General features: G+C 48.0%; 1 protein-coding gene across 2 annotated transcripts in view; it reads left to right on the top strand.

The window, feature by feature from the left end:
• Nucleotides 1-18,360, top strand: part of LOC140716517 (spectrin beta chain, non-erythrocytic 1-like) — a 205,206-nt gene that overhangs the window by 52,440 nt on the left and 134,406 nt on the right. For both annotated transcript variants that reach the window (XM_073029317.1, XM_073029316.1), the window contains exons 13-16: nt 980-1,130; nt 3,908-4,778; nt 8,296-8,433; nt 10,786-11,542. In XM_073029317.1, the coding sequence (XP_072885418.1) occupies nt 980-1,130; nt 3,908-4,778; nt 8,296-8,433; nt 10,786-11,542 (1,917 nt within the window). The remainder of the gene's footprint in view (nt 1-979; nt 1,131-3,907; nt 4,779-8,295; nt 8,434-10,785; nt 11,543-18,360) is intronic.

Below are 18,360 nucleotides of genomic sequence, written 5' to 3'. Positions count from 1 at the left end.
ACCTGGGATAACTTGAAAGACTGGCCCAGGACAGAGGACTCTAGGGCGACTTGTGCCCCTGTCGGGGTTATGGGTTTAATAAGTTAGTTAGTTTCAAGCCCTGGAGTGACACGAGTGGCAGCAGTGTTAGAATGAGATGGAAAGAATTGACTATGTATGTAAACAACAGAAAGGTTTATTCTTCTAAATATGTTTTTATTGTGAATAAAGTTTATTTTGTTTAAAAAAAATCAGGGTTCCACACAGCCTTGGCCTCTCCAGAGAAGACAATCTAAGTTTGTTCTCCCTTTTAGAGCCCAAGCAGCATCTTGGTGAATCTCTTGGTCAGTCTTTCCAAAGCCTTCATATCCTTCCTGCAATGGGGCAACTAGATTTGAATTGGGCGGGCAGGTGGAGATGTGTCTTTACCAAAGGAGGTGTAAGTGCTCCTTCCCTCTGCCAGCCTGCAGGTCACCCTTGGACACCTGGTCACCTCCCTCCCCCCACCCCCATCCCACCCCCGATCAGGGTCTCGTGAAGCCATGAGAACAGGTGGTGGATGGTCGTATGAGCAGCCGGTGCAGATCACAAGTCCCGGTTATGCGACCACTGACGCCAGGCAGACAATCTCTGAAGAGTGTTGATAATGGCTGGGGTCACCCGTCTTGTAAAGACACTGCCCAGGAGAAGGCAATGGCAAACCAGTTCTGTAGCAAAAGTTGCCAAAGACCATGATGGCCCACGTCATACAACATGGCTCATAATGATGATGAAAATTAAAGGTTGTACTCTAGATGTGTTCTATCCAGAGTTTTATAAAGCTGCATCATAACCTCCTGACTCTCAAACTTGGCTAATAAAGGCAAGGATGCCCTGCATATTCCTTATCACCCTAACAACCTGTGCAATTGGTTTCATGAGGCTGAGGACTTGCATCCCAGATCCCCTGCACATGCTGTGTTTGGCCACATCGACCTTCCTCTCTGGATCTTCTCTCTAGGTTCTGTTATGTTCGAAAGACCTGGGGAAGCACTTGCTGGAAGTGGAAGATCTGCTGCAGAAGCACAGCCTCCTGGAGGCGGATATCTCGGTGCAGGAGGAGCGGCTGAAGGCCTTGAATACGGCGGCCCTGGGGTTCACAAAGGATGAGGGTGAGTATGGAAGTCCCGGCTCCGCGGGTCACCGGTGGATCCTGCAGCGCTGTCCGCAACTGGTCTTTCAGTGAACGTGGTGGCCCACTACCCATGGGGCACAGTAGTAACAGGTTCATAGAGAGACTCAGTATGAGGACTGCCCTTTGGCCCATCCAATCCGTGCTGACCTGCTTTACACTCATGGATGCACAGCAGAGTAGATAGGGGCAGGTTACCGTCACGGAGTATGGAACCAGGCCCTTCGGCCCAACCCATCCATGCTAACACGAGCTAGTCCCATTTGTTTGTGCTCTCATTTCCCTTTTTATTGGCCATCTCCCCTTTGCACCCAACAGTCCTTTGAAAGGTCCTAACCCAAAACATTGACTGTCCACTTTAAAGATTATCCTTACTCATTCAATGGTCAATTTAATATTCAGAGAATGGATACAGTATACAATGTGAGATTCTTAGTCTTCACAAACATCCATGAAACAGAGAAATAAAACAAAGAATGAATGATAGAAAATGTTATATATACATTGAAACGTACAGCAAAATTGCGTTGTCAAAATCAGTGGGGATTGTGCTCAGCAGCCCATAAGAGGCTCCACGATTCCATTGCCAGCATAGCACGGCCACACCTCACTAACCCTAACCCGCGTGTCCGTGGAATGTGGAAGGAAACTGGACCGCCCAGAGGAAACGGAGCTGGTCACGGGGAGAACGTACGTGCTCCTTACAGGCAGCAGCGGAAACTGAACCCAGATCTCACAGGCGGCCGCTGTAAAGCGCGGCGCTAACCGTGCCATCCGTGGCCCTTCAGCTGCGTGACCCTCAGGAGGGCTCCTCCATCACCTCGTACGTTGCTGCTATTTGCCTGACCCACGTCCCTCTGAAGTTTGATGTCCCAACTCTTGTGCTTGGTGCTGATGAAGGCAAGTGTGCCAGTGGCTTCTTCACCATCCTGAGATGACGTGTCGTCAGTCCAGTGGAACTGAGTTTCTACATCCCTAGGTGCTCCACAACACTCCCCAGGGCCTACCATTTATCTGCCCTGGTTTAACTTATCAAATTAATATCTTTGCAGCATAATGAGCTCACATTGACCAATAATTTTGTTTCTGCAGAGTAGGCCATTATGATACTACGAGCCATGCTGCCCAACAACCCTCGATTTACAGGCCTAATTAGCAGGCCTAATTTACAGGCCTAGCCTAATTACAGGGCAATTTACAATGACCAAATAACCTACCAGCCGGTAGGTCTTTGGGCCATGTGAGGAGACCCACACAGTCACGGGCAGCGTCAGGAATTGAACCTGGGTTGCCTGTACTGTGACCACTACCCCATCTTTGTATCCGAGGTGACCAATTAACTTACTAACCTGTACATATTTGGAATGTGAGGAAACTGGAGCATCCGGGGTGGAGGTTTAAGACTCTAAACCTTGCTTAGCCATTTGCCTGTCCAAACGTCTTTTAAGTATTATAATTATACCCATCTCTGTACACTTTATCTGGCAGCTTGTTCCATACACCCACCAGCATCTGTGCGAAAAACGTGCCTCTTGGATTCCCTTTAAATCTTTCGCCTGTAACCTTATACATGCCTGATATTTTAGGTTCCCCTGCCCTTGGAAAAAGATTCTGACCTTCCGTTTCCTCATGAATTTATAAACCTTTTTTATGTCACTCCTCAACCTCCTTGCCCTGGAAAAATCAGTCGCGGCCTCTCCTCAGCTCAAACTCTCCAGTCCTGGTGACATTTTTTGTCAGTCCTTTCTGCACCCTTTCTAGCTTAATTATGACCTTCCTCTAGCTGGGCGACCAGAGAGGCACTCAGTATTCCAAGGGAGTTCCCTCTGGTGTCTTTTGAATGTGCGAACTCTTTCCTAACAATAGTAGAATGGAACCTGGTTTGCTAGTGCACTAACCGCTGTGCGTTTGTGCTGCCCCAGCTTGTCAGAGGGAAATTGCATTTCCCATTCTCTGCCCCATTTCTCAAGTTAGTCCCAATCCCCTACAAAGTTCAAGTTCAAAGTACGATCGAAGTTTTATACAACCTTGAGATTCGTCTCCTTACAGGCAAGCACAAAACAAAGAAACCCAAAATAGCCCATTTAAAGAAGACGGTCAGATACCCAACGTGCAGAGAGAGAGAGAGAAAAAATATAAATCGTAGAAATGATAAAAGTAAGCAAATAGCATTCAGAACTGAAGTTCGTGAAGGGGAGTCCTGGCCACAGCTTCAATTTGGTGTAGAGATGAGTAAGCCCTCACAGAGCAGAGAGCTGAACCAGCTCGTCCCTTACCTTTGGCCCCGGAACCCTGACCATTTCAATCTGGCCCGGTGCTTAAATCATCGAAGATTCAGGATGATTTCGGGCCTGAACCCCGCTGCCTTGATTTGGCCCATCGCTGACCTTCCCGAACTTGGCTCGGCGCTTAAATTGATCGAATTTTCTCGCTGCCAGGCCCAGGCTCTGCCCCACCTCGATTCTGCCGCGTCAAATTGCCTCCGAGTTGGTTCCAGCAACGGCTCCTTGTAGACTTAAATAACACTCTTCCCCATTCACTACCTCTATAATCTGCCTCCTTTGCTCCAGGAAATGCAGCTTCCATCTAATTAGTCTCTCCTTGTAACTCGAGCCGTCTCGTCCTGTCGACATAGTTGAACATTTGTTCGAGCGTTATTCCATCCTTCATATAACATGGCAGACAGAACCACGTTCTGTCTGAAGGGCTGGTACCTTTGCCCCCTCACCTGTGACTGGCCTTCTGCTCTGCTCTCAGGTTACCAGCCCTGCGACCCGCAGGTGATCTGCAACCGCGTCCACCACGTGAACAGCTGCGTGGAGGAGCTGCACCGGCTGGCGTCCCTGCGCCGCGCCCAGCTGGAGGGCTCGCGGTGCCTGTGGGCCTTCCTGCAGGAGATGGAGGAGGCGGAGAGCTGGATCCACGAGAAGCAGCAGGTCATCTCCTCGCCGCACCTGGGCAAGGACCTCAGCAGCGTCACCCGGCTGCTGGGCAAGCACAAGGTCCTGATGGGGGAGCTGGCCGGCCGGTGCGGCCTCCTCACCCAGACCATCACCAAGGGGGAGCAGATCCTGGCAGAGAAGCACTTCGGCACGGGGAACATCCAGGAGAGGATCCTGGAGGTCCGGGTTCAGTGGAAGAAGCTCGACGAGTTGGCGGTTCTCCGACTCCAGCACCTCCAGGAGGCCCTGGACTTCTTCCAGCTGAAGGCAGACACGGACGACCTGGAGGTCTGGCTGCAGGACGCGTACCGCATCGTGTCCAGCGACGACTTCGGCCACGACGAGTACTCCACGCAGTCGCTGGCGAAGAAGCACCGGGGCTTGGAGGACGACATCGAGCAGCACCGGCCGGCGGTGGAAGCCCTCCGGCAGCAGGCGGCCGGCCTGGCGCCCGAGTACTCGGAGCTGGAGGAGGTGAAGGTCCGCGTGGCCGAGGTGGAGGGCCTGTACATCGAGGTGAAGGAGGTGGCGGGACTGCGGCGGCAGTGGCTGCAGGACGCGCTGGCCGTGTACCGCATGTTCAGCGAGGTCAACGCCTGCGAGCGCTGGATCGACGAGAAGGAGCAGTGGCTGAATCGGATGGAGATCCCCGAGAGGCTGGAGGATCTGGAGCTGGTGCAGCAGAGGTAAGCAAAGCCGGCTTCGGATTCTGTCCTCGCACGACTTCCAGGAGTGGACTTGCAATTCCGCCTGGATACCGTTTAGGATTGCAGAAATTTTTAATTGGTTATCTGATCTGGAGCCAAGTCTCAGTCCCCATCTCATTGTATCAAGTTTGTATCAGTCCAGGCTTCTCCAACCACCCAGTCAGAGTATCAAATGCAGAACAGTACAATGCAGGAACAGGCCCTTCGGCCCGCAATGTCGTGCTAAACTATTTAAGTGAATGAGCTAATGCTTTCAGCCTCCATATGGTTCAGATCCTTCCATTTCTTGTATGTTCAAGTACCTATCTAAGACCCTCTTAAAGACTGTTAGATATCTGCCCCTTCCCCCCCATCTGTAGTCACTATCTTTCTGTACTCTAACATAAAAAACACAGAGTGGCGCAGCAGAGTACGGGCATTTTGGCCCTGTCTGTTGCTGAACTACGTAACCCTACTCCAATATCAGTCTAACTCCCCCACCCCACATAGCCCTGACCCCTCCATTTTCTCATATTCATTAAGTGTCGGGGTGGAGATACGTCCCTACCAAAGGAGGTGTAAGACGCTCCTTCCCTAGACTGCAGGTCACCCTTGGGCAAGGTGTAGCACCTGCTTTGCCCACTGATCAGGGTCACGTGAAGCCATGGGGGCAGGTGGTGGAGCAGCCGGTGCAGATCACAAGTCCTGGTTATGCGATCACTGCCTGATGGATGTGGCTGTTGGAGGTCAATCATCTTAGCCCCACGATACCATGACAGAAGTTCCTCAGGGAAGTACGAGGATCCGTACTGCACAAGAACAGGTCCTTCAGTCCCCAATGTGATGCCAAGCTAATTAAAGAACTAATTAAGTGCCTACTGAACAAATTCCTTCCGCCTATGCAACATCTATATCTCCCCATTCTCTGCGCATCCATGCTTCCATCCAACAGCCTCTTAAATTAAACTTCTTTACCATATTTCCCTCCACTGTCAGCCCTGGCAATGTATCCCAGGCATCTACCACTCACTACATTAAAAAAAAATCTTGTTCTACACATCTCTTTTTCAGCTTATCACATCTCACCTTAATTGTATGCTGTACTATGAGATACAATTCTCTACCAAAGGAGGTGCAAGGAGCTCCTTCCCTCTGCTAGCCTGCAGGTCGCCCTTGGGCAAGGTGTAGCAACTGTTTATCCGCTCCCCTCCACCCCGATCAGGGTCATGCGAAGCCATGGGAGAAGGTAGTGGATGGTTGTATGAGTAGCTGGTGTAGATCGCAAGTCCTGGTACTGACACCAGGCAGACAATCTCTGAAGAGTATTGATAATGGCTGGGATCACCCGTCTTGTAAAGACACTGCCCAGAAGAAGGCAATAGCAAACCACTTCTATAGAAAAATTTGCCAAGAGCGGTTATGGTCATGCAAAGACTATGATCACACACATCATATGACACAGCACATAATGATGATGTCATATGACACGGCACATAATGATGATGTCATATGACACGGCGTATAAGAAATGAAGCCAGAATCTTTTAAATATCCTATTCTACGTCCCAGCCAATAAAGACAAATGCCACATATGTCTTCTTCACCATTTGTTCACTTGTGATGTCACCTTCTCTGCTCCTTGCACTTGTACACCAAGGCCCCTCTGCTTCTTACTACTCCCCATGGCCCTATCATTCACTGTGTATAACCTACTCATGTTAGTCTTCTCAAACAGCATCTCCACACAATTATCAGGATTAAATTCCATTTTCCATTGCATAACTCACTTCGCCAATATCATTTAATAGCCTGGACTATCCATCTCACTATCAAAAATGATATAATTTGCAAACTTGCTGTTTGTACCTTCTATGCTCACATTCTAATTATTGATATGCAGTACTGTGCACAAGTCTTCACACGAGTGCGCACGCCGCCGCCCCCCCCCCCCCCCCAGGGTGCCGAAGACTTTTGCACAGTGCTGTATTTGTCAATGTGGAGCAGAGAGCGAGTTTGTAAATCTGACGGGAACAAAAGTTGCTGGTAATCGTGAGGCTGGAGTGCCACGGGAGGGATGTGGGACAGGTGGCGGAGAAGGAGTGCCAAGGGCGCGGAGGGGTGGGGGGTTTGGTGGGGCGATGCAGACACACCCAGCTCTGAGACACCAGGCAAGGTCATTTGATTCCAAACAGTTGGTTTATTGATCACTACAGAATGTCTCTCTGGTGCTTCCCTCTCCCTTCCCCTTTCCCAACCACGATTCCCCTCTCCCTGCCCCCTTCCCACTCTCAGTCCACAATAGAGACCCAGATCAGAATCGGGTTTACCATCACTCACATATGTCATGATTTTTTGTTGTTGTAGCAATACAGTGCAATACATTAAATTACTGCAGTCCTGTGCAAAAGTCTTAGGCACCCTGACTATATTGTGTGCTTAAGACTTTTGCACAGTATTGTGTATGTCACTATAATACTACCTTGAGGCTAATTTTCTTGCATGCATTCACCATAGAACAAAGAAATACAATATAATCAATATAATATAGTCTTTTACACTGCTCACAACTCCACCAGTCTTGGCATCATTCATAAACTTACTGATCCATCCACCTACTTTTTTAAAAAATCCAAAATCATTGACATATATCACAAATAACAGAGGCACCCTAACTATACATACATATATATGACTTTTGCACAGTACTGTAGTAATTTTATGTATTGCACTGTACTGCCGCAAAAAAACAAACTTTATAACATATGTGAATATTAGTGCCTTTAACAATTAGCAATGGTATCAGCTTTGATTCCTGTGGCATGCCACAGATCTCATGCTTCCCAGTCACAAGAGCGTTTCCCTGATTTGAGCACCAGAGCATTAAATGCCCTCTTAATGGTAATATATTTAAATCTCTCATCACTTTAGAAAATACTGAATGTTTCTATCCCCTTATGTAGCTCTCCCTGTCCCCTTAGAAACATAGAAAGCCTACAGCACAATACAGGCCCTTCAGCCCAAAAAGCTGTGCCGAACATGTCCTCACTTTAGAAGTTAGCTAGGGTTACCCATAGCCCTCTATTTTTCTAAGCTCCATGTACCTATTTAGCAGTCTCTTAAAAGACCCTATCGTATCTGTCTCCACCACCGTCGCCAGCTGCCCATTCCACGCACTCACCACTCTCTGCGTTTTAAAAAAAAAAAACAACTTACCCCTGACGTCTCTTCTGTACCTAATTCCAAGCACCTTAAAACTGTGCCCTCTCGTGCTAGTCATTTCAGCCCTGGGAAAAAGCCTCTGACTATCCACACCATCAATGCCTCTCATCATCTTGTACACCTCTATCAGGTCACCTCTCACCCGCTGCTGCTCCCTACCATCAGTTTCTTTTTTACCTGGGATGCTTCAGATATCATTTGCTCCATCGGTGCAAATTTGGATATCCAAACCTGGGAGTAGACCGCAGATTGTGTGGGGAACGTCACCTCAAATCACCAGGGTTGCTCTGTCTTGTAGATTCGAGAGTCTGGACCAGGAGATGAACAGCATGTTGGCCCGAGTTGTGGAGGTAAACGAAATCGTGCGGCAGCTGGTGGAGAACGGGCATCCGAGTGCCACTGAGGTCAGGAGTTGCCAGGATCATCTCAACAGCAGGTAACACCCCCCAACCTGCGCGTGGGTGGCTGTTGTCAGACAGTTCCAGTGCGGCCAATGCATGGTGTAGGTGTGGTTTGGATGGGCTGTGGTGCCTGTGAGTGCTTGGGTAAGTCTGTGGCTGAGCCCGTACCTGGAATGAGCTTGAAAGTCTGCAGGAAATCCAAAGCGACACACACAAAGTGCCGGAGGAACTCAGCAGGGCGGGCGGCACCTAGGGAAAAGAGGAACCAGTCGACGTTTTGGGCCGAGACACTTCATTAGGACAGGTTCCTGGGAATGAACTCCTAAACATTTTGAAGTTGGAATTGGGAAGAAGATGCTTAATAATATGAACAATTGAGGCTCTATAAGGCACTCGTGAGACCACTTAGAGTATTGTGTGCAGATTTGGGCTCCTTATTTTAGAAGGGATATGCTGACATTGGAGAGGGTTCAGAGAAGATTCATGAGAATGATTCCAGGAATGAAAGGGTTACCATATGAGGAATGTCCGTCAGCTCTTGGGCTGTATTCCCTGGAGTTCAGGAGAATGAGGGTGGATCTCATAGAAATATTCCAAATGTTGAAAGGCCTGAACAGATTAGATATGGCAAAGTTATTTCCCATGGTAGGGGAGTCCAGGACAAGAGGGCATGACTTCAGGATTGAAGGATATCCATTTAGAACAGAGATGCGGAGAAATTAGTCAGAGGGTGGTAGATCTGTGGAATTTGTTGCCACATGCAGCTATGGAGGCCAAGTCATTGGGTGCATTTAAGGCAGAGATAGATAGGTTCTTGATTAGCCAGGGCATCAAATGGTGTGGGGATGACTTGAAGAATTGGATCAGCCCATGATTGAATGGCGGAGCAGACTCGATGGGCCGAATGGCCTACTTCTGCTCATATATCTTATGGTCTTTTGATCAATTTAGAATCGATAAAGCAACGAATGGATACAAGGGGTTATGCTAGAGTTTATTTTGTAATGATGCGGACCAAGAGTCTGAGTTACGTTAAGTAAAAGTAATTATCTGTTGTGTGGATTTCAAATAAAACTGAAAGATTAATTCCAGATATCTTGACATCTATTTGTTAAATCTATAAATTAAAGTTTTAGTTAATGTTAAGCTCTTCTCAGGCTTCCAGCTGGGTACAGATATTGATTATAACTGATGTTTCAATGACAAAACTCTGCCATCTTCATCGGGTGTGATGCTTGGGCATGTCTAGTCCAGTGGTATTTACACCCCTGTCATCTATCCCTCCTGATTAGTTAGTCCTCATTTTACATCTATATGGGGGATAAATACCACTGGACTAGACAAGCCCAGGCACCAACGCTGACTGCAGAATTTGTCATCGGAAGTTTGGTTATAATCAATACCTGCACCTGGCTGGAAGCCTGAGAAGAGTTTATTCATTGTATATGCCGGGAAAGCACTAGATCATATTTTTGATAATCTTATTACTTAAAGACATATTACTGCCAAGCAACAAAGCTTAAAATTAGAAAGGTAGCTGAGGTAGTGTTGGAACTGCATCTAGAGTACAGTGTTCAATATGCATCATCATCATTATGTGCTGTGTGGTATGACTTGGGCAATCATGGTCTTTTCACCATGATTGTTCTTGGCAAGTTTTTCTACTGAACTGGTTTGCCATTGCCTTCTTCTGGGCAGTGTCTTTACAACATGGGTGACCCCAGCCATTATCAATACTCTTTGGAGATTGTCTGTTTGGTGTCAGTGGTCGCGTAACCAGGTCTTGTGCTCTGCACCGGCTGCTCATACGACCATCCACCACCTGCTCCCATGGGTTCATGTGACCCTGATCAAGGGGCTAAGCAGGTGCTACACCTTGCCCAAGGGTGTTTGCAGGCTAGTGGCGCAAATAGATATAGTGAGGGGTATAAATACAGGCAGGCTTTTTACACTGAAGCTGACTGAGACTGGAACTCTAGAGGTCATAGGGTAAGGGTAAAAGGTGAAATACTTAAGGAGAATCCAAAGAGGAACTTCTTTGCTCAAGGTGTAATGAGTGTGGAACGAGCTGCCAGCAGAAATGAGGGATACCATTCAAGAGGAGTTTGGATTAAAAAGTGGATGGGGACCTATGGAGGCCTATGGCCCATGGACTGAAGGGTCTACCTTTGTACTCCATTGCTGTCTGACTCTGACTCTGTCCAAGCAGATGAAAGTGTTTGCCTAGTCTGGACCTAGTGGGCCAAATGGCCTTTCCCCACTGTATGACACTCTGGCTAAACTGCCAGTAAGAGGCACATGAGTGGTTATGAACACAAGGCCTCGAAAAACAGTGGATTTAGAGCGCAGAACATTTTGCTGAATTTACCTTATGTTCTCCCTTTCAGGTGGGGCCAGATCTTGCGGCTGGTCAAAAGCAAAAAGGACACCACGAACTCTCTGCTGTGCATCCAGAGCTACTTACTGGAGTGCAACGAGATCAAGAGCCAGATCCGAGAGAAGAGGAAGGTCATTGAGTCCACCCAGTACCTGGGCAATGACTTTGGCGGGGTGATTGCTCTGCAGAGAAAGCTCTCCACCATGGAGGGGGCCCTGGCCGTGATCGAGCCCAAGCTGATCGGCCTGCAGCTGGAGGCGGAGGGCCTGGCCACGGCTCATCCGGCCCAGGCCCTGGAGATCCTTGTCCAGTTTGAGGAGATCAGCGAGGAGTGGGAGCAGCTGAAGCGGGCGCTGCAGGGCTGCGAGGATTCCCTGAGCGTTGCCGGCAAACTGCAGCAGTTCATCCAGGACCTGGACGGCTTCCTCTCCTGGCTGGCCCAGACGCAGGCCGCCGCCCTCTCCGAGGAGATGCCCAACACGCTGGGGGAGGCCGAGGCCCTCCTGCGGCAGCACGAGGCCACCAAGGAGGAGATGGGCCATCGGGAGGACGACTACCGGAGGATTCTGGCCGTCCAGGAGCTGCTGGTGCTGGACGAGGCCGAGCTGCCGCTCCTCTCCATCCGGCAGTGGCTGCAGAAGCTGGAGCTGGGCTGGGAGAAGCTGCAGCAGGTGTGGCAGCAGCGGCAGGAGATGCTGCTTCAGGCTCACATCTACCACCTCTTCCTGCGCGACGTCCGGCAGGTCGAGGCCTTTCTCAACAGCCAGGTGAGTGAGCTTCCCCCCTCCTCTCATTCCCTCACTGCTCCAGCCTTTCTCCTCTCATTCCCCTCTTCCTGGCCCCTCCTCATTCCATCTTCTCCCCACCCAGCCTCTCACCTCTCATTCCACACCCCCCCGGCCTCCCTCTCATTCCCCCCTCCCTCACTGGCCTCATTCCCCCACCACCCCAGCCTCTCTCTCATTCTCACCTTCCTGGCCTCTCCTCTCATCCACCCCCCCCCAACCTAGCCTCTCATCTCATTCCTCCCTCCCAGCCTCTTATCCCCCCTCCCTGGCCTCTCCTCTCATCACACCCCCCACCCCCAAACTCTCCTTTCATTCCTCTAATTCTCCAAGTCCCCCCCTTCTTCTCATCCCCCGCCTCCAGACCCTTCTCTCATTCAACCCATCCCCCCACCCAGCCTCTCTCCCCCTCAGCTCCTCTCTGGATCCTCTCCACCGCCCCCCCCCCCCCCAGTTTCTCCCTTCATCTCCCTCTTCATCCCTTCCCTGGCCCATCCACTTGGCTTCCCTCCATCTCCCTGGACCCTTCCTTTGTTCCCTCCCTTCCCTGGCCTCACCATTCAGCTCCATCCTCTCCCTGGCCTCTCTCCTCAGCTCCCCCCACCTATCTCCTCCTTCCCAGAAACCCACATCATCGTGGTTCCTTAGCTCAACCTGTCCCTCCTGTCACATTCTCCAAGTACCCAGGCCCTGACCCTCAGCTACCTACCTGTCTGACCCCTTCCATTCGCTCCCCCAACTCCCCCACCCATCCCATCAGCTCATCGCCACTGCCTCACCTCCCAGCTTAGACTGTAAGACTTAGGAGCAGAATTAGGCCATTTGACCCATTGAGTCTGCTTCACCATTCCATTATGGCTGATTTATTAACTCTCTCAACTCCGTCCTCCTGCCTTCTCCCTGTAACCTGTGGCACTTCTACTAATCAAGAACCGATCAACCTTCATCTTAAATATACCCAATGATGAGGCCTGCACGGCAGTCTCTGGCAAAGAATTCCACAGATTCACCACCCTCTGGCTAAAAAAAAATATATCTTCATCTCTGTTCAAATGGATGACCCCCTAGTCTGAGGCTGTGGCCTTTGGTCCTAGATTCCCCCCCACTATAAGAAGCATCTCTCCACATCCACTCTGTCTAGACTTTTCAATATTCGATAGGTTTCAGTGAGGTCCCCCTCATTCTTCTAAACTGCAGCAAGTACAGGCCCAGAGCCATCAAATGCTCCTCATATATTAACCCTTTCATTCTTGGGACCAATCTCCTGAATCTTCTCAGGACTTTCTCTAACGTCAGCACAGCCTCTCTCAGTTTTGGGGCGGAAAACTGTTCACAATGCTCCACGTGCGATCGGACAAATGCCTTACAAAGCCTCAGTTCTACATTCCTGTTTTTAATGTTCTATCCCTTTCGAAATGAATGCTAACATTGCATTTGGCTTCCTCACTACCAACTCAAACTGCAAGTTAACCTTTAGGGAATCCTGCACAAGGACTCCCAAGTCCTCCTGAGTTATGAATTTTCTCCCCATTTACAAAATAGTCAGTGTCTTTATTCCGTCTGCCAAAGTGCAGTTCCCTACATTATATTCCATCTGCCACTTTGCCCATTTTCCCAGTCTGTCTAAACCCTTCTGCAGATACCTTGCTTTTTCAACACTACCTGCCCTTCCACCTATCTTCATATCATCTGCAGGCTTGGTCAGAAAGCCATCGATTCCTTGCCATATAACGTGAAAAGAAGCAGTTCCAACACCAACCCCTGTGGTACACCACTAGTCACCAGCGGCCAACCAGAGAAGGCCCTCTGCCCTGTCCCTGAGCTATCCCTCCTCCCCTCCATGACACACTCCCGAGATTGCTCCAAAACACACTCCTGTGACTCTTACATACTGAGCCCTGCCCTATCCCGTTTGAATGACATTTTCCCTCTCCCCCCACCCCACCCACTCACCACCCCAGAGCTGAGTCCCCTTAATGCACCCAAGTCTCCCCCTTTAAGTTGTCCCTGCTCTCCCCTCCTCAACATGTGGTGTCATACAAAGAAACAGACTCTTTGGCCCATCTGATGCAGGCTTGCCAAGTTGTCCATATTAGCATTATTTGTTTGTCACAGTCATAGAAAAGTACAGCACAGAAACAGGCCCTTCAGCCTATCTAGTCCATGCTGAACCATTTTAAACTGCCTACTCCCATCAACCTGCACTGGGACCATAGCCCTCCATACCCCTACCATCCATGTACCTGTCCAAACCTCTCTTAAACATTGAGCTCAAGCTTGAATACACTGCCTGTGTTTGACCCATAAATCAACAAATCTTCACTGTCCATGTACCTGTCCAAATGTCTTTTAAAGGTTGTTACTGCACCTGCCTCAGCCATTTCCCTTGGCAGCTCATTCCCGACATACACGGGCTTCTGTAACAAAATGTTTCCTGCCGTGTCCTCTTTAAACCTTTCCTTTCTCGCCTTGAACCAGTGGTCCCCAACCTGGGGTCCACAGACCCCTTGGTTAATGGCATGGCTCCATGGCATAAAGAAGGGTGGTGTGTGGGGTGGGGAAAGCATCATTCAAATGGGATAGGGCAGTGCTCAGGATGTAAGGGTCAAAGCAATGTGTTTTTGGAGCATAAAGAAATAGGACTGTGATCATCCGCCTTATTTTATGACCCTGCAGCACCCTCTGCTGTAGGGAAAAGAGTCCCCAGCCTATCTAACATCTGATGTACTGGAAATCCTGACAACATCACAGAACCAGTAGTCAGGGAGTGTGTACACCAGCTCACTGACATCTTCAACACCTCACTCATCCAGGCTGCTGTCCCCACATGCTTCAAATCAGCCCCCATCATCCCCGTACCAAAGACCACTACACCTGAAGAACTAAACGACTACTGACCGGTCGGTGGCAGTCATCATGAAGAGCTTTATAATGGCACATATCAAAAACTCCATTTTTGCCACACTGGACACTCACCAATATGCTTACTAACAGAACTTTCTACGACAGATGCCGTAACATCCATCATGCACCTGGCTTTGACACACCTAGATAACAAGGACATCATCATCGTCGTGTCATATGACGTGGGCAGTCATGGTCTTTCCACGAGCATGATTGCTCTTGGCAAATTTTTTTACAGAAGTGGTTTACCGTTGCCACCTTCTGGACAGTGTCTTTACAAGATGGGTGACTCCAGCCATGATCAATATTCTTCAGAGATTGTCTGCCTGGCGTCAGTGGTCGCATAACCAGGACTTGTGATCTGCACCGGCTGCTCATATGACCATCCGCCACCTGTCCCCGTGGCTTCATGTGACCTTAACTGGTGTGGGGGGGGGGGGGGGAGTGGCTAAGCAGGTGCTCCACCTTGCCCAAGGGTGACCTGTAGGCTAGCTGGGGTGGGGCGTGGGAAGGAGTGTCACCTTATGGACATACAATCAATATGTAGATAAGCTATCTAATGCATTTATATTTATTGTGCTTTTTTAATTATTGTGCTCTTTATCTTACTGTGTTTTTTTTTTGTGCTGTATCAGCACATTATACTGTATTATTTCATTCTACTTCACACTGGTATGCTGGAAATGATATTAATCTTACCTTGAATTGATTTCTGACCTGCCTTTGTTGCCCAGACATCCACACCTGGCCTTTCCTGGCAAATTCCCTTTCAGCTGTTTTTGATGAGGACATGAAATCAGGCTTGCTAAATGTGTGTGTGTGTGTTTGTGTTTGTGTGTGTGTGTGTGTGCGCGCACGCGCGCCTTTCAGGGTCTCCGATGGCTGGATTACTCGTGGAGCAGTGATGGAGTGTGTAGTGACGGTGTGAGTGCAGAGCTCCATTTGCAGGGAACGTGTCAGTCGGAGAAGGTAATATGTCTGGTGAGCTGTACACAAATGAGCTGGTAAGATGTAGGAACAGAACTATGTTCAGTGAGCTCCTTAAAGCACAGAAAGACTCTACCCACCAACAGCATCTGGATCACAATTGTGCAACAGGTTCCATTTGGTGGGCTGTGCCACTTGCCCAACGCCAGATTTTCAAAGGAAACCCCTCTAATCTGTGTCCTGATGTGAAGATGAACCACCAGATGGACAGAGGTGAAGATCTGATGAAATTGTTAAAAACTAGAAGAAGAAATGTAATGTTTCCACTGACTCCTGGGACTTTCTAGTTGGCGACCACTCAAAATAAGAGAACAGCTTTCAGGAAGTTAGTGAGAAGCTCAAGTCTGGAGTTGACTCTTGCGCGGGCTGATGTCAGTTGTCGGACTGCATAACATTGAAAGACACAGTAATACTTCTGTGGAGCATTTGCTTCAAGCTATTTTAGAGGGCCAGAAAGAATCAGCCATATTATATAGAAGAGTACAACACAGGAACAGGCCATTTGTCCCATAATGTTGTGCCAAACCAGCTAAAAAGCAAATCAAAAATACCCAAACACTAATCCCTCCTTCCTACACCATGTCCATATCCGTCCATCCTCCTTACATGCATGTGCCTATCCAAACCTCTCTTAAAAGCCTCTAATGTATTTGCCTCTACCACCATACCAGGCAGTACTTTCTTGGCATCCATGACGTATTGAAGTTTGCCTGGAGTTACCCATAAACTTGAGCAGGTTTCTTGGTTTGAGAAGGCCTCATAGTGATGGTTGTGACACGGTTAATAAATACTAGCTTAGACAGTAGCATTCAAATCCCATTGCCAATAGATAGGTAGGTAGATTCATTATGTAAGGTATGCCTGACAGATCGATCTAACAATGTAAACTTGATTGATCTGCAAGGTAACAAGGGATGACATTTTCAGCAGAAATGGACTAGTAATGTAAAAGATATTGGTGAGGCTTAATTTGGAGTATTATGTACAGTTTTGGTCACCTACCTACAGGTTGAAAGAGTACAGAGAAAATTTTCAAGGATGTTGCCTCTACCCCTCCTACACATCTTCAATGGCTACGTGATATTATGTCTTATTTAAATTTAGAAAAGATCCGCTGCTCAGTCTTAAATTCGAAACAATTTTTTTATGATATCTGGGGACCTTTCCTAAATTACTTTTCCAATTTATAAAGTTTAACAGTGCACAGACTTTTATGTATGTTTTTATTTTCTCCTCTTAAGCGAATATGTTTTCTTTTCTAATTTATCCGTTATCATCCATCAGCTTTTTTCTTTGGTAGTTGGTAGGGGGTTGACTTTTTTTTATATAAGAATTTTTTTTATTATGTATGACCTATCTTTAAATTTTTGATTACAGAGTGGTATACCTTTATGTGTTATGCTATAACATTTTGATCAATTTTATCGCAATATATGAATGTACACAAGTTATGTTGAGATGTATCTATGTGTTGCACTCTGTAAATCTTGTTTTTTTTCCTTCTGAATAAAAATATTGTAAAAAAAAAAGGATGTTGCCGGGTCTGGAGGATTTGAGTTTTAAAGTAAGATTGAATAGATTAGAGAGACCGTTTCGCTGACCACCTACGCTCAGTCCGCCAAAGAAAGCAGGATCTCCCAGTGGCCACACATTTTAATTCCACATCCCATTCCCATTCTGATATGTCTATCCATGGCCTCCTCTACTGTCAAGATGAAGCCACACTCAGGTTGGAAGAACAACACCTTATATACCAACTGGGTAGCCTCCAACCTGATGGACAGGCCTCCTGTCCCATGATCCTTTCCCTCCTCCAGCTCTGTATACCTTTTGCTAATCACCTTTCTGGCTCTCAGCTTCACCCCACCCCCTCCGGTCTTCTCCTATCATTTTGCATTTTCCCATCCCCCTCCTACTTTCAAATCTCTTACTAACTTTCCTTTCAGTTAGTCCTGACGAAGGGTCTCGGCCCGAAACGTCGACTGTGCTTCTCCTTATAGATTCTGCCTAGCCTGCTGCATTCCACCAGCATTTTGTGTGTGTTGCTTGAATAGGTTAGGACTTTATTCCTTGGAATATAGAAAATTGAGAGGAGTTGTGATAGAGGTATACAAAATGATTAGGGGCTATAGATAGGGTAAATGCAAGCAGGCTTTTTCCACTGAGGTTGGGTGGAACTACAACCAGAGGTCATGGGTTAAGGGTGAAAGGTGGAAACTTTAAGGGGAATATGAGGGGAAAATTCTTCAGTCAGGGGTTGTGAGAGTGTGGAACGAACTTCCAACACAAGTGATGTATGTGAGCTCAATTTCAATGTTTAAGCGAAATTTGGATAGGTACATGGATGGTAGGAGTATGGAGGGCTATTTATGCTCTTGATACAAGTCAATGGGAGAAGGCACTTTAAGTGGTTTTGGCATGGACTAGATGGGCCAGAGGACCTGTTTCTGTGCTGTACTTCTCTAAGACTCTGTGACTCTAATGCACATTAAAGCTTCTTTGTACATACTGCAATTCTAAGGTCACTATAGCAAACAGGCAAGTGGACCTAATTAGGTTTGAGCTCCCTTTCCGCCGTGATGATTGTGAGTCCCCACAAGGTTAATTCCTGGGATGTCCGGACTCACAAGGTTAATTCCTGGGATGTCTGGACTGTCTTACGCAGAGAGGTTAGAGAGACTGGGCTTGTACACACTGGAATTAAGGAGATTGAGAGGGGATCTGATTGCAACATATGAGATTATTAAGGGATTGGACAAGATAGAGGCAGGAAATATGTTCCAGATGCTGGGAGAGTCCAGTACCAGAGGGCATGGTTTGAGAATAAGGGGTAGGTCATTTAGGACAGAGTTAAGGAAAAACTTCTTCTCCCAGAGAGTTGTGGGGGTCTGGAATGCACTGCCTCGGAA

This window comes from Hemitrygon akajei, chromosome 25 (genome assembly GCF_048418815.1).
Source record: "Hemitrygon akajei chromosome 25, sHemAka1.3, whole genome shotgun sequence".
Lineage (NCBI taxonomy): Eukaryota > Metazoa > Chordata > Chondrichthyes > Myliobatiformes > Dasyatidae > Hemitrygon > Hemitrygon akajei.
This window is presented reverse-complemented; position numbering and strand designations above follow the sequence as displayed.